At 43.4% G+C, this 14728-nt stretch overlaps 1 protein-coding gene across 1 annotated transcript in view; it reads left to right on the plus strand.

Moving 5' to 3' along the window:
• Elp3 (elongator acetyltransferase complex subunit 3) overlaps positions 1–14728 on the plus strand; it is a 76224-nt gene that overhangs the window by 35635 nt on the left and 25861 nt on the right. The window contains exons 10-12 of the mRNA XM_045131243.1: positions 2563–2756; positions 11967–12057; positions 14352–14417. Coding sequence (XP_044987178.1) covers positions 2563–2756; positions 11967–12057; positions 14352–14417 — 351 coding nt within the window. The remainder of the gene's footprint in view (positions 1–2562; positions 2757–11966; positions 12058–14351; positions 14418–14728) is intronic.

Genomic DNA, 14728 nt, shown 5'->3' on the forward strand with positions numbered 1-14728 from the left:
CCAGGTCGTTAGGCTTTGTAGGCAAGTGCCTTAACTACTGAGCCGTCTCTCCAGCCCGTGTTTAATTTATTTAGATTTTTTTTTCCTAAGCCTAGACTGCCTTTCTGTTTCCTTCTAGTTTTCTGTTCTTTGAATTTTAACACCTGGCTGGAACTCTGAGGCTGATTGGTTGGTGTGTCTACTCCTTGCAGTTTCTTTTCAAAGCTAGATCAATGCTAGTTTTGTCTTGAAAAATTGCTAGCTGTGTGTTTGGGTTAGGCTCTTTGTTTCTGTTTGTTACAAAGTGTTGTGTAGGGAAAGTATATTTTAATTAATTAATTATTAGAGACACAGAGAGAGAGAGTGAAAATGGTCATACCAGGGCCTCTAGCCACTGCAAATGAACTCCCGATGCATGCACCACCATGTGCATCTGGCTTACATGGGACCTGGAGAATCTAACCAGGGTCCTTAGGCTTTGCAGGCATGCGTCTTAACCACTAAACCATCTCTCCAGCCCAGAAAAGTATATTGTAGAGTAGAGTAGAGAATGACAGTATTAAATTACTTCAAGAATAGAAATACTTTGGGGCTAGAGAGGTGGCTCAGTGGTTAAGTGCCCTTCCTGCACAGGCATGACGGCTACAACTACCTGTAACCTCAGTCCTGCAGGGTAGCTGAGACCTGAAAATCTTCACAGCCCTGGAATTAATAAAAGGACACTTGGCTCAGAACAAGACCAGGTGGGACAGTGATGGAGCCGTTCCCTCAGGTTTGGGTTTCCACAAGCAAATGACCCCACGGCAGTTGTCTGCTGCCATCTAGGGAGCAGAGCCCAGGGCCCGCCCATCGTGACTTTGTGCCAGGATTGCAGAGTTCTTCTCAGCCAGCGCAGGAAGAAGGGATCAGTCCCTCATCTTAGCTCCATGGCTCATTCATCCTGTCCAGTTTCTGGGTTCTGTGAGCCCTTCTAGGAGTGTGTGTGACCCAGGTGGCCTCCATTAGTCTCTCCTTTGGCAGTCTTCACTTTAAGCTTGTTTACCAGTCTCCAGTCTGTTTTCTGTTCTGCTGCCGTCCGTTGTCCGTCTGACCTCCTTATCTCCTTTCTTATTCTCTTTGTTCTACTAAGTTTATACCTCTTTAGAAACTTCCTCTTATTTTATTGTAGTTTTGGGGGAAAGAAGAGAAACCCATACTTTAATCTCCATGTTTAACCACAGGTCCAGGACCAATTCCATTTATCTTTACTTTGACAAAAGAAGTGTATTTGAACCAGAAGTATCTTTCTGGAATCTCATGCTGAAATGTCGATTCAGGCTAGGTAGAAAAAGGCCTGCATGCATGCTGTTTATGGATGGCCAGAATATTTATCAAAGACCTAATAAATCTTTAAAATATGAATGCTACTGGAGTATTCCATACTTACAAAAGAGTATCTGTAGACCACCTGGCACAGAAGGAACATAGCCTTGGCGGAGGTGACAAATCAATGAGGATGAAACCCTGTGGTTACATTCCTGTGAAACGCAGGTTAAACAAGGGAAAGTTCTGACCACAGAGTATAGCAGATTTTTAAAAAGCATTTCTGTATTCCTAAGGTAGAGTAAGATAGAGCATGCTGGATGGGCAGGTCTAAAGACTATGGTAGGAAAAGAAGGAGCAGAATGAGCTTGAGGATCTGGTACAAAGATGCAAAAGCATGATACAGCAGGTGATTAGCACAGAGTCGTGGCAAGGACAGTGCCTGCTCCCCCCTTGCTGCATGCCAGATAATGAAGTAAGGCAGCCAGCAGGGATGATGGGACACAGAAAATGACTGCGCCAGAAGTAGATGTGTTTGATGTATTGCTTGGTGTCCACATAACAAATCGTACGTATCCCGGTCATCTGGTGCCAGTTGGCCAGGGGACAAAATGACGGCATCCTGTAAAGGGCAACATAGTAAGCATTGTAGGTTTCTATGAGACCTTTATTCTGTTTGTTTTTGTTTTTCCAGGTAGGCTCTTTGTCTAACCCAGGCTGACCTGGAATTGACCGTATAGTCTCAGCGTGGTCTCTTAACTCGCAGCGATCCTCCTACCATTGCCTCCCAAGTGCCGGGATTAAAGACGTGCGCCACCATGCCGGGCTTTGATGCGACCTTTTGCTGTTTCTTTCTTTCTCAACTTTTAAAAGTTTAAGCAATTAAATATATTCATTATGAAAGGATGTTGTCTCTAGAAATTAGACCAGGATCTGCTGTGGCAGGCGTGCGCATCTAAGGCCTGGAAGGCCCCTGTGAAGAGCGGCCTCAGCCAGAGACCCAAAGATTGAGCTGGAGGGAAGCTGCCTTTTCTGGCTGAGGAAATAGCCTTTGCAAGGGTGGAAGGGCAGGGTGCGGGAGGGGAATGGGCTGGCAGCCATAGGTGGGGCTGCATGGAGAGGGCATTTCAGTGCCACACAGCATGAGGCTACAAAACAATGACTCCCTGTCCTCCCCATATGTAGGGCCTGCTGCAGGTGTGAAATAAGCCGGCATGGGATGGATCCTTTGCCATGGAGTCAGGACTCATGAAGAAGTAATACTCTGTTCTCTTCCCACAGGAGTTTTTTGAGAATCCTGCTTTTCGCCCTGATGGTTTAAAGCTCTACCCAACTCTGGTGATTCGTGGAACCGGGTTGTATGAGCTTTGGAAATCAGGAAGATACAAGAGCTACTCTCCTAGTGACCTGATCGAACTGGTGGCTCGGATCCTAGCCCTTGTGCCTCCGTGGACGCGAGTATACCGAGTACAGAGGTAGTGTGTCGTGTGTCACCTTCTCTTCCCCTGGCAGTTGGCATCAGTCTCTCTGTGTCATTTGCAGTGGGGATCGTCTGGTTTCATATTGAGGGTTTCAAATTTTTTAATTAAAAATAGTGTCCAGAATACTGTGTATAAGCAAAGAGGAACCTAGGAGAGCGTGTCCAAGCCTCTGTCAATGTCGTATGTCTTCATCTGTCCTTTGTTCCTGAGCTGGGAGACGTGGTCATGACAGCAGATAGACGTGGGCTTGCTTCTAAGGCCTTGGATCTTCTGCAGCAGGCCTGAGTGCAGTCTAGGTACAGTCGTGGCACTGAGAGCAGGAAGTAGAGCCACGTGTCTTGTCCCTGCTCTGAAGCCCCCAAAACAAAAGGAATTGTAAAATCATTCTTGGTAGATGTTCATGTACATGTGGAAATGAACAGCATATTCCTGATGGCACGAAGATAGTAAAACATTTTCTGCCTAAGAAAAGTAAGATCTTATTTGTTCTTTGTAATATTTATTTATTTGAAAGGCAGAGATGGGGCGAATGAGAATGAAACGAACTCCAAATGCATGCACCACCTTGTGCATCTGGCTTTATGTGGGTTCTGACAAATCAAACCTGGTTCCTTTGGCTTTGCAGGCAGGTGCCTTAAGTGCAGCACTTCAGGCCAGACGGGACTGAGTAGTGCCCCTTCTTCCATATGAGGAATATCGGGAGCTGCGGGGCCCCGCATGAGCAGTCACACCTATGGAGGAGGCAGTGGTGTGATGTAGTCTCTGGGAGCCTGAATGTGTGAACAGAACATTCATTCCTATGGAGAGCTGCTCTAATACAGGTCTAAGAGAGGAGCACGGTGTAGAGGATGTCTTTGGTTGAGGAAGGGGACAGAAAAGAAGGGACAGGATAAAAGATTGTTACCCAAAGGGAGCTGATCTAATCAGTAGATATGTTAGAGATTATTGATGGTGCATGTGTGGGTGTGGGTTTGTAACCTCAAGAGGGCAGCTGCAAATGTGGGAAGCACAGGCGATGGGAGATGGCGTAGCTATTAAAGCACATGCTTATAAAGGGAATGCTGTAATGTTTTGGAAAAGAAAATACTACTGTGAACTCATGATTTTCAGTTCAGAGTACAGATGGAGAAATAAATGTAGATGTAACTTGGAGGGAAAGGGTTACAACAGTAATCATTGCTAGTCTCTACATCTCGGTTTTTGCTTAGTCACTAACCCGTTGCTTTGACAAAATACCTGCTAGAACACTTTTAGGGATGAAGGACTTATTTACTGCTGATGTCAGAGGTTTCAGTCCATCACAGATTGAAGACGTGGTCGTAGCTGAGCTCATGGCAGCCAGGAAACCGAAAGAGAAAATGCCTCCATTATAGACTTTCTATTTTCCCTTTATTCCTTCTGTGTCCATACCTAGGGGATGATACCACACACACTCAGCAGGTCTCCTTCCTTTATCAGTCCTCTCTGGAAGCATCCTCACACACAGTGCTTCACTGATCCAGGTGCTTGTCATTGCAGCCCAAGAGACAACTAAGATTAAGCACCGCGGCCCTCTTCCGCTGCAGGGAACCAGGACTGCTTGGAGGAATGGCTGGTTGCAGACCTAAGGTGGCAGAAACAGAAGAGGCCACAACCTGCTTGAAAGTAGGAAGTGTTTGAGGAAAGATGTGGAGAACTACTCGGAGGGTCTCTTGGCTAAATATGGGATGATTTGAACATCAAAATAAATATTGCTGTTAACAGATTGCAACCAAATGAAGAAAATAAGGATCTGTGCGTCCATACTGATGATCATGATTAGGCCAGTAAATTATGAATGACTCAAAAACATTACATCATTGTAAGCAGATTTTGTATTTGCAAATTTACCTACTTGAAAAATCTGTGGCTCAAAACCAATACTTGTGGCACTTTTATCACAGATCATTCTTAAATAGTAAAAAATTCGAATCGCCCACACACATTTGTTCTTAGCTGAGATAAAAGAAAGTGACACTCTCCCTTTTTTCAAACCTTCACACTGTAAACAAGTGTCCTTTTTATCCGTCTACTTAATGCTACATTTTTCAAATTCTTGTCAGTTGGTTAGGCTGTGTAAAATGACCTCCAAACACAGCTGACACACTGTCAATTGCTCCTAAGTGCTGGAGGTTGCCATGTGCTGATGGAGAAAATTGTGTGCACTGGGAACCTTTATTGAGAAGATGGAAGAGGACGCCCGGCCATGAGATCAGCGTGAATGACTCAAGTGTATGTATGGATACATTAAGGCGTCTTTAAACAGAAACACACATAAAGCAAGGTTACCTGCTGATGGCTGACAAAAATACTGTGTGAGGGCTGAAAAGATGGCTTAGTGGTTGAGTGCTTGCCTATGAAGCCTAAGGACCCCGGTTCGAGGCTCAACTCCCCAGGACCCACGTTAGCTAGATGCACAAGGGGACACACATGTCTGGAGTTCGTTTGCAGTGGCTGGAGGCCCTGGCGTGCCCATTCTCTATCTATCTCTATCTGCCTCTTTGTCTGTCACTCTCAAATTAGTTAATTAATTAATTTTAAAAAATACTGTGTGAAAGGCTCACAGCAGCCTAGCCCTGTATTTTCCATGGGTGCAGTGGCTCTAGGATCACAATCTCAGTGTTGGTGGGGACTTTGAAGAACAATTATCTATTGATTGTTTACTGACTAACATAACAGGAACTGAGCGTTTACAGTTGAGGAGTTTCTTCACATACCAGGAGAAGGTCTTTGGTGTCTAATGACTTGGACACCATGAACAGTGAGATATCTTCCTACTTCTAAGGCAGCCCTCAGAAGAGAGCCATGCTGTCTTTTAATGAGAAGTAGCTATCAGATGATACCTCTCCCTGTTGTCTTCTGCTGGAAACTCTTCCTTCTGTAACTGGAGCATCAAAAATGCTGGTATAACATGAAAAGTTTAATTTCTTGAACTTTATGAAATGTCACTGTGGGTCATTGGCTGCTACCAACAGAAAAATAAGGACTTGGAGGAACACGGGCAGCAGACCTCATCTCTAAAGTGTGTGCAAAGGAGGGCTTTTCAGGCTTTGAAGTGATGCTGTTGCCTCACATGTGTAATAGCATAGTTGATACCAGAGGTTGGGGGTCTTGAGGGCAGAGCAGAAACAGCGATCGGTTGGAACAGATTTACAGTTGGCTAGAGGAATGTGTTCTGGTGTTCTGTTGCACAGGAGAGTGACTATAGCTGTACTTGTATATTTCAAGATAATGAGACGGGCCATCGCTTAGTGTCAGCAGGTCAAGTGAAGACTCTGAGTTCAGTTCTAGTAAGACACACACACACACACACACACACACACACACACACACACACAACACGCATAGTCAAGATAAAAGAAGAAAGGTGCCGGGTGTGGTGGCGCACGCCTTTAATCCCAGTACTCAGGAGGCAGAGGTAGGAGGATTGCTGTGAGTACGAGGCCATCCTGAGACTAGTGAATTCCAGGTCAGCCTGGGCTAGAGTGAGATCCTGCCTTGAAAAGAAGAAGAAAGGATTTTGAATGTTCTCATCACCAAGAAATTGTGTTGGAAGAAATGGATATTGTCAATACCCTAATTTCAGCATTGCATAGCATATCCCTGCGTCTGCATCACACTGGTCCTGCATGAACACAGTTGTTATTTGTTAATGAGAAACTTTTGAAATTATTTTCATGGTTTTAATTTTTTTAAATATTTTATTTATTATGAGACAGAAAGAGAGAATGGGCACACCAGGGCCTCTAGCCACTGCATATGAACTCCAGACACGTGTGCCTCCTTGTGTATCTGGCTAACGTGGGTCCTGGGGAATCGAACCCTGGTCCTTAGGCTTTGCAGGCAAATGCTGTAACCACTAAACCAGTCCTCTCATGGTTTTAATTTTCATGACAGCATAATCTTGTCACTATACTTCCTCTCAGTAACTGGTAGGAGGTATTTACATTGCTTTCAGTTCTCTCTCTCTCTCTCTCTGTTTTTATTTCAATGATTATCCTAGACGTCACCATAAGTGAAATCCATGTACAGCAATCTTTTTTCTGTGGTCCAGTAGTGCGATCTGTGAGAATATTACACACAGGGAAGGATCTAGGCATCTGTTCATTGTTTTTAAGTCCTTTCTGAAGCAAGAATATAAATAAATGTGTGGTCCTTTGGCCATGCCATGTCTAGTGATATGGTTAATAAGGTTTTCCAAAGAGATTATGCCAATTTATGTAAATCATTACTGGCTTATCACATCCTTTACAAAGTTGTATACCTGTAATTTTTATTTAACTAAGGGTATTAATTTGCATTTCTCATTAGTAAAGATTGTTTTTCCTGTATCTGATTATCATATGTGTCCCTTCATCAGTTGTCTGTTTATATCTCATTTGTTAAATCATGAGATTTTGATCATAAGGAAGTAGCCCCTCAACCTCAAGAATTCATAAATATAGGGCTGGAGAGATGGCTTAGTGGTTAAGGTGCTTGCCTGCGAAACCAAAGGACCCAAGTTTGATTCTCCAGGGCTCACATAAGCCACATGCACATGGTGGCATATGCATCTGGAGTTCATTTGCAGTGGCTAGAGGCTCTGGCGTGCCCATTCTGTCACTCACTCACTCTAATAATAAAAGTAAAATCTTTCTCAAAAAAAAAGTTCATAAATGTTATCTCACCTGATCAGACAAGAGATGAGAGAATCAAAAGGATGTTCACGCGCATACAGCGCATCAGTTCCTGATAGCCATGTTCTCAGTGAGACAGCAGTAGGTCTGTCTAAAACCCTGTGTTTCATTTCAAGGTATTTTAAAATTGGTGTTTAAGTGCAGGTACTTTGTTATGTATGAGCCTCTAGAACAAAACTTGTATTAAGAGCTGGGTAAGAGAAGGTCAAATGACAGAGTTACTGGACCACATCAACCTCACAGAGGTGTTGAGGAAGAAGACCAAGTGTTCAGCACTGTTCACAGGCTGAGAACTGAATGGAGAAAGAGAACCATGGGCTATTTTACTTGGCATGTTTCTTCAGGCTTCAGTCCTAAAGTTTAAGACTAATGCTGAGAATATGGAAACTGCTGCTAGCCTATGTATGCCAAGAGTAACCATGTTGCCTATAACTGGTAGAAGATGCTACTTCTAAATCCCAGTGACTACTGTTGGCTTGTGAAGCTAAACTTCCACAGTTTATGTGACTAAAAGGGTTCAGGGCTAGGGAGATGGCAGTTAGTGAAGCACTTGCCATGCATGCATGAGGACTTGAGTTTGGATCCTTGGCACCTACAGAGATGCTGCGTGGGTCTAACTCCAATCCCAGCATCCTAGAGACAGAGGCAGGGCATCCTGCGACGAGCTGGCTTGTAGACTAGCTGAATCTGTCAGCTCTAAGTTCAAGTAAGAGACTGTCTCAATAAAACAAAACAGGCTGGGCATGGTAGTGCACGCCTTTAATCCCAGCACTCGGGAGGCTAAGGTAGGAAGAGCTCTGTGAATTTGAGGCCAGCCTGGGACTACAGAGTGAGTTTGAGGACAGCCTGGGCTAGAGTGAGACCCCTACCTTGGAAAATAAATAAATGAATAAATAAATAAATGGTAAAGAGCTATTGAGAAAGGCACCCAGTATCAACCTCTAACCTCCACATACATACTCACCCACACACACGTGCCCACATGTGTGAATATGCATACACATATGCACATACCCCACATGCAAAAAAAGATTTTAGGAACTATTTTTTAAGCAGATATCTGTAGAAACCAAGGAAGGGAAGTGAATCAAGTGACTGTTTTACATGGATTTGTTTGTATATTTTACTGATAGATTACTTGATTTATATATATTATATGTTGCTGGGTCAGGGCCTCTAACCACTGCATATGAAGTCCAAATGCATGCACCACTTTGTGCATCTAGCTTTACATGGGTACTGGGAAATAGAATTTTGGTCATTTCTCTCCAGCCCTACTTGATATTTTTAAGTGGTGGTTTTCCACACCCTGTCCCTTTCCCCTTTCGAAACTGATTTATACGTATGACAGTCAAGTCAGTAGAAGCTTGCAGTGGTGGGCATCCTGATGGAAGATTCTGTATCCCAGCCCTGAAGAGTGTAGTCAATGATTAAGTGTAAAATTCTGTCAGCACATGATGGGATTTGCATTAGAGTGCTGCCCACAGGCTATTTGACAGCTGTCTGACTTGATACGATATTAAGTCGTGGTGAGGCGGCAGAACAGAAATAACAATTTGCAACCCAAGCGTGCTCGTAAAGCGTGAGAAACTTCAGACAGAAACAGCTCTGGACATCACTTTGAAAGGTTTTTGATGAGCAAATTGCAAATATTAGCACCTCTGAGCTTGAAATATTACCTTTTGAAATAAGTGAATATTTTCACATGCACTCTATCTTTAAGACAAGAGAGACTGGCTAAATAATTAGAACTCCTAGTTAGGTGAGTGTAGCAAGTTCAAGTGCTCAACTGTCTGGTCTCGGTTTTGAGGACCTACAGGCTTGTACCCAGGTCTGTGTTTGCCATTGAGATCCCTTCACACACTCCGCACATAAAAGGTGATATCTAGCTTATGTAGAGTTATTCCTCAGTCTTCGTGAAAAGGGCTTCATCACTGATGGAGGTAACTTTTACATTTCTGTTCCTTAATATCTGCAGTGTTTCAGGCATGCCCTTGCCAAAGACCATTAAAGCCATGTTTCATTTTTGTAGTGACAGAGTTGAGGACGTTTGTGAGCTGTCAGCCCCCGTAGTGGTACCAGGCCTGTCTGGTAATTGGGGCCAGCTCCAGGACACGCAGCCTGTGCAGTCGCATGTTGCGCGGTAGTCATCTTTCTGCTGCTGTCACCATCTTGCAATTAATTCCATATGAAAAGGCCACATGTTCTCATTTTGTGCCGGGTCCCACACACTGTAGTAAAGCCTGCTAGTAATGCTGTCATATATTTCATACACACATGAAGCAAGGTTACATAGCCGAAGACAGTGTCAGGGGCCTGTGGAAGCTTAACACTGTACATCTCCTGGGAGCAGAGCAGAACCTTAGTGTTTTCTAACTCACTATTCACGGCCACTGATAGGACCTAACTACTGCAAATCAGATGACATGTTTGTCAAATATGGTTGCCATTAGCTTTGTCAGATTAATTTCATGCCATGTATAATATTATATGAAAATTTATTTTTAAGTTGTAAGATTGATTTATATGTTCATTTATATAGATGTAAGATATAGTCATAGATTTTTTTATGCTTGTGAATTATTTATAAAATATAGGGCAAAAAGGAACACTTGGCAGATTTTGCCTTTGGCTTATGTAATATGAACAGTAAGATATGTATGTATCTATACACATACATACATGTGCTCATTGCTTATATTTTTTTCATTCAGTTTGATCTGGTTACTTTAAAATATATTTGATTTTAAGGAATTAAAATTCTAAAGTTAGAAATTAACTAAAACTATAAGTAAACCACATATGCTAATTCTTAAGTCAGTCTAAAACTTTTTTTATATGCAATTTATTTATTTATTTGAGGGGGGGAAGGAGAGAGTGGGCAAGGCAGGGCCTCTAGCCACTGTAAACAAACTCCGGACACATGCCCCACCTTGTACCTCTGGCTTATGTGGGTCCTGGGGAATCAAACCTGGGTCCATAGGCTTCACAGGTGAGCACCTAACCTGCTAGGCCATCTCTCCAGCCCTAAACATAACATTGTTAATATTTGAGCCCCTGGTGTGTCTCTCTTCATAGTGTCCTTGTGGAAACTGCTGGCTCCTAACACTACTGGGTTGTGGCTCTTGATGCTGATTGATTGGCTCTATACTTTTGAGCGAGAATATCTTAGTAGAATCAAACAAATTAGCTGCTTGTGCTGAAAAGAGAGGGAAAGACAGGGTGAGAGCACGCACTCATTGCCTGTTCTGCACATCTTTCTTCTGGTCAACAAGGAAGTAGACGAAGCAAGGGAGGTTTGTCTGCACCTGAGGCACGTATGCTGATTGTCTGTCTTCAGACTTGCTGCTGTTTTTAGTGTTCATGCTTTGATACAGAGCTTTAGATTATCGTTTTTCTTGAAGGAAGGTTTAAGGACTGCTACAGTAGAATTCCTAACCTCGACTTTTGATTAGGAGCTCCTTGATGCCTGGCACTTTGCGCTGTTTCAATGCTAAGAAATAAAATGTATCTTCTCACGTCTTTAGGCAAGCTATCATGCCCCTAATGCAGACTAAATTCTAATTTAGATCTCTGGGAACTGGACTGGGGTGTGGTCTTTGGGACCTGTTGTTAGCCAGGTCCATTTTACTAATGTACAAGAAAATATGAGCCTGAAAGCGGTGTGTTAATCTAAATCATTTATCCCCATTAAATAACTTGAAGTTGAGTTTTTATATTCTTGGGGCTGGGAAGATGGCTGTGCTGGTAAAGCGCTTGTGGCACAAGTATGAGGATGTGAGTTTGAGCTCCAGCACCCACGTAAATGCCAGGCAGGAGTGCTGGTCTGTCGGCCTGTATTCCCAGTGCTTAGGAAGCAGAGAGAGCTGGATCCTTAGAGCAAGCTGGCCTGCTAAACCTGCAGAATTCGTGAGCTCTGAACTCACGTGAGACGTCCTGCCTTTGTAAGTACGATGGAGAGCAATTGAGGAGGGCATTTCACATGTCAACCTTGGGTCTCCACACACATGTGCACCCTACATACACACACAGAAAATCTTGTTTCATCTAGTGCAGATGTTTATAAAGTCAGTAACCCTTAGTAATGGCTGCTGAGCATTTGGGTATAGATTTGGTGCTTTGTAACTTTGTGAAGTGATTTCCATTAGATGTCACTAACAAATACCCTGAGAGGTCAGTAGAAATCAGTTTTGTAGATAAAAAACTGAGGCACAGCGAAGCTCTGAACCTTGCCTCCTGTTAGGATATTCCTGATGAGATCCCAGTTTTTTTCTTTCTACTTTCTTTTTTTCTTTCTAATACTGAGGACTGAACCCGGCACCTAGTGATTGCTAGGCAAGCACTCTTCCATTGAGCTAAATCCCCAGCTGCCATTAGGATGCTCGGCTGCTGCTTTTATCTGCTTCAGAGTTGTATCACTCTTCATTTCTTTTCCATTTTTTAAAAATTCTGCCTTATGGCTGCGGAGAGTGCCTTCTGTTTTGCCGTAGCTGGTGCTTTTCTCTTGCAGAGACATTCCGATGCCTTTGGTCAGCTCAGGAGTAGAGCATGGCAACTTGAGAGAGCTGGCGTTCGCAAGAATGAAAGACCTTGGGATACAGGTAAGTAAGCGTGGCTCTCAGAAAAGTGACCTCACCACTGACGCACTCCTGCTGCTGGGCTGGTCGGGGCAGAAGCAAACAGTAGGAGATGCTGCGTTCTGTCCCTTTATGGGCTTCTCATTTCTTCTGCAACCTGCTGACCAAGTCCTCTTTTTGCATTATACATAACTCCTAAGCCTTTCCTCTCTGATGGTCCCAGAAGAACAAAGCAGCTGCTAAAGTAACAATCTCTGCCGGTAACAGAGGAGTTTGCAGAGCTTCTGAAGAGATGCGCCAGGAGAGGTGTGTGACACTGGCTGGGCTCTGCTTTCAGACAGTCCCCTTTAGTCGGTTAGGATCTGGCCGGGCCATTTGTTGTACTGTATGTCTGTGGTGTCCAAGCATGGACTGTGTTTTGAGATACGGTTCCAAGGGCCACACGTTAATGGGTTTACCTCTCTGCTGTCCTCATTCTTCATCTTCTCTGACCTCTGAGGATTCCTCTTCTGAAGGGACTGCCATGCCTGGTCACCAACAGTCTTCCTGTCTGTCGGTCTGTGGTGTAAACCTGAAGACCAGCATTTCTTCACAGACAGAGGACATCCAAGTCCCATAGGCCGTGTCTGTCTTCACTAAAACTTCAGGACACACCCCTACCTTTAGAAAAGCCATGCCCTCACCAAGAAAGGAAGAGAAAGAAGCAGGTGGTCATTGAGAGCACGTGACTACTAGTGTCGTGTCAGGGCTGTGTGGCATGGGACCTAGTAGATAAATAATTGCCAGGCTTGGTAACCCTGGTTTACTTTGCAGGTACATCAGCCAAGAATATGCTGGGCTGGTGTGGTTCTTGGGGCATGGAAATAACTGTGTTTCTTGCAAAATTAAATAATGAGCTTTTATTTTTCTTGGAATTCCATGTAGTTGATTCATGTATTTTTCCTCCAGTACTGGGGATTGAACCTAGGGCCTTCCACATGCTAGGCAAGTGCCCTACCACTGAGCTACATCCTCAGCCCCTCGTGTATGTTGTCATTGTCAGATCTCCTAGTGTGATCTTTTCTGACTGGTAAAAAAATGTGTTTATGATTATTTTACAAGGTAAAATACACACAAGGACATACTGAGTAATGTAAGGATTTTGTAATTATAAATGTCAGGTCACGTAGCATGTGCATGGGTTGAGGAATAGAGGGGAGGGATACTTGCAGATGCTTGGCCATGCATACTAGGCATTGTGGTAGCCTGTTTGCAGGCAGCTTGCCTCCTGCACGTGGTTAGAGTGCCATTGTGATTGGAGTTCAGCTTGTGTGATATATGAATCTAGGTTCCTTCCCACTTTTTTCAACAGTGCCTTTTTTTTTTCTTTTTTCTTTTTTTTAACAGTGGGAAAGTGCTTGTCTAGCAATCACTGAATTCCATCCCTAGTAACCAATGTAAAAATATTAAGCATGGTAGACATGCCTGTAATCTCAGCACTGGGGAGGAAGAAATGGGAGGAGCCCAGGGGCTCACTGTCCAACCAGTCTAGCCTAATTGGTGAGCTCCAGACTAATGAGAGGCCCGGTCTATAAAAAGAGATGGGCAGTGTTCTTGGGGATAACACCCAAGGTTGTCCTCTGGACTCCATGTGCACATGCACACGTGTGCATGTACAAGTACACCATACACAAATGAACCTGTAGCACACATACCACACACATATACAGAAAGACTATCTTTAACATGTATCTTTTTGACATGTCTAAAATGGGATCAGTATGGTAATAAAAAAATAATGTCGTAAAATAGCTTAGCAATTAAGGCCCTTGCCTGCAAAGCCAAAGGACCCAGGTTCAATTCCCCAGGACCCATGTAAGCCAGATGCACAAGATGGCACATGCATCTAGACTTCATTTGCAGTGGCTAGAGGCCTTGGCATGCCCATTCTCTCTCTCTCTCTCGCCATATTTTGCTCTCTCAAAAATAAAAATGTTTTTAAGAAAGAATTCTTTATGCATCTGTGTACTTAAGTTGGGATTTTACTTTCAGATAGTTCTATCCCCTGAAGAAAACTATTTTCTAACTTTATTACTTGGGCTGTTTATTGCCAAATATTGTACCTATTGGTCTTTTTTTATTTCTTAACTTTACCTTAAAAACAAAACAATAAAACTTTACTAATTTGTTTTCTCAATCCTCAAACTTACTAAAGATGGATTTTGGAAACTTTATTCTTTTATCTCAATGTAAATTGTCTTTAAACTTAATTTTGAGCCCAGTATTTGGTTCAAATAAAAAAGAGGTTGGATGAGTCACCATTTTAATTCTTTTGGCAGTGTCGAGATGTGAGAACCAGAGAGGTTGGAATCCAAGAAATTCATCACAAAGTGCGGCCATACCAGGTCAGTTTCTTTTAGGTCCTTCCCACACCCAGACTCCGTTTCCACAGAGCATGCTCTAGAAGTCAGTGAGTACTGGGAGCAGACCAGAGAGGAGCTGAAGTTTAGGTGCAGATAGCAAGCCAGGAAAGCCAGCCATGAGAGCCATGGAGCTACGGCAGAGCCAGGTGGGATCGAACCAAGTCTAGATTAGCCCTGCCCAGCAGAGTTCTCAATGAGGAAAGTCTGCTGCAGTCTGAGATGCTACTTTCCTGTGACTCTCAAGCATTTGAAATGTGGCTAGCACACATGAGGCTGTCACTTTATTTAATATT

The sequence above is a fragment of the Jaculus jaculus genome, chromosome 12 (genome assembly GCF_020740685.1).
Source record: "Jaculus jaculus isolate mJacJac1 chromosome 12, mJacJac1.mat.Y.cur, whole genome shotgun sequence".
NCBI lineage: Eukaryota > Metazoa > Chordata > Mammalia > Rodentia > Dipodidae > Jaculus > Jaculus jaculus.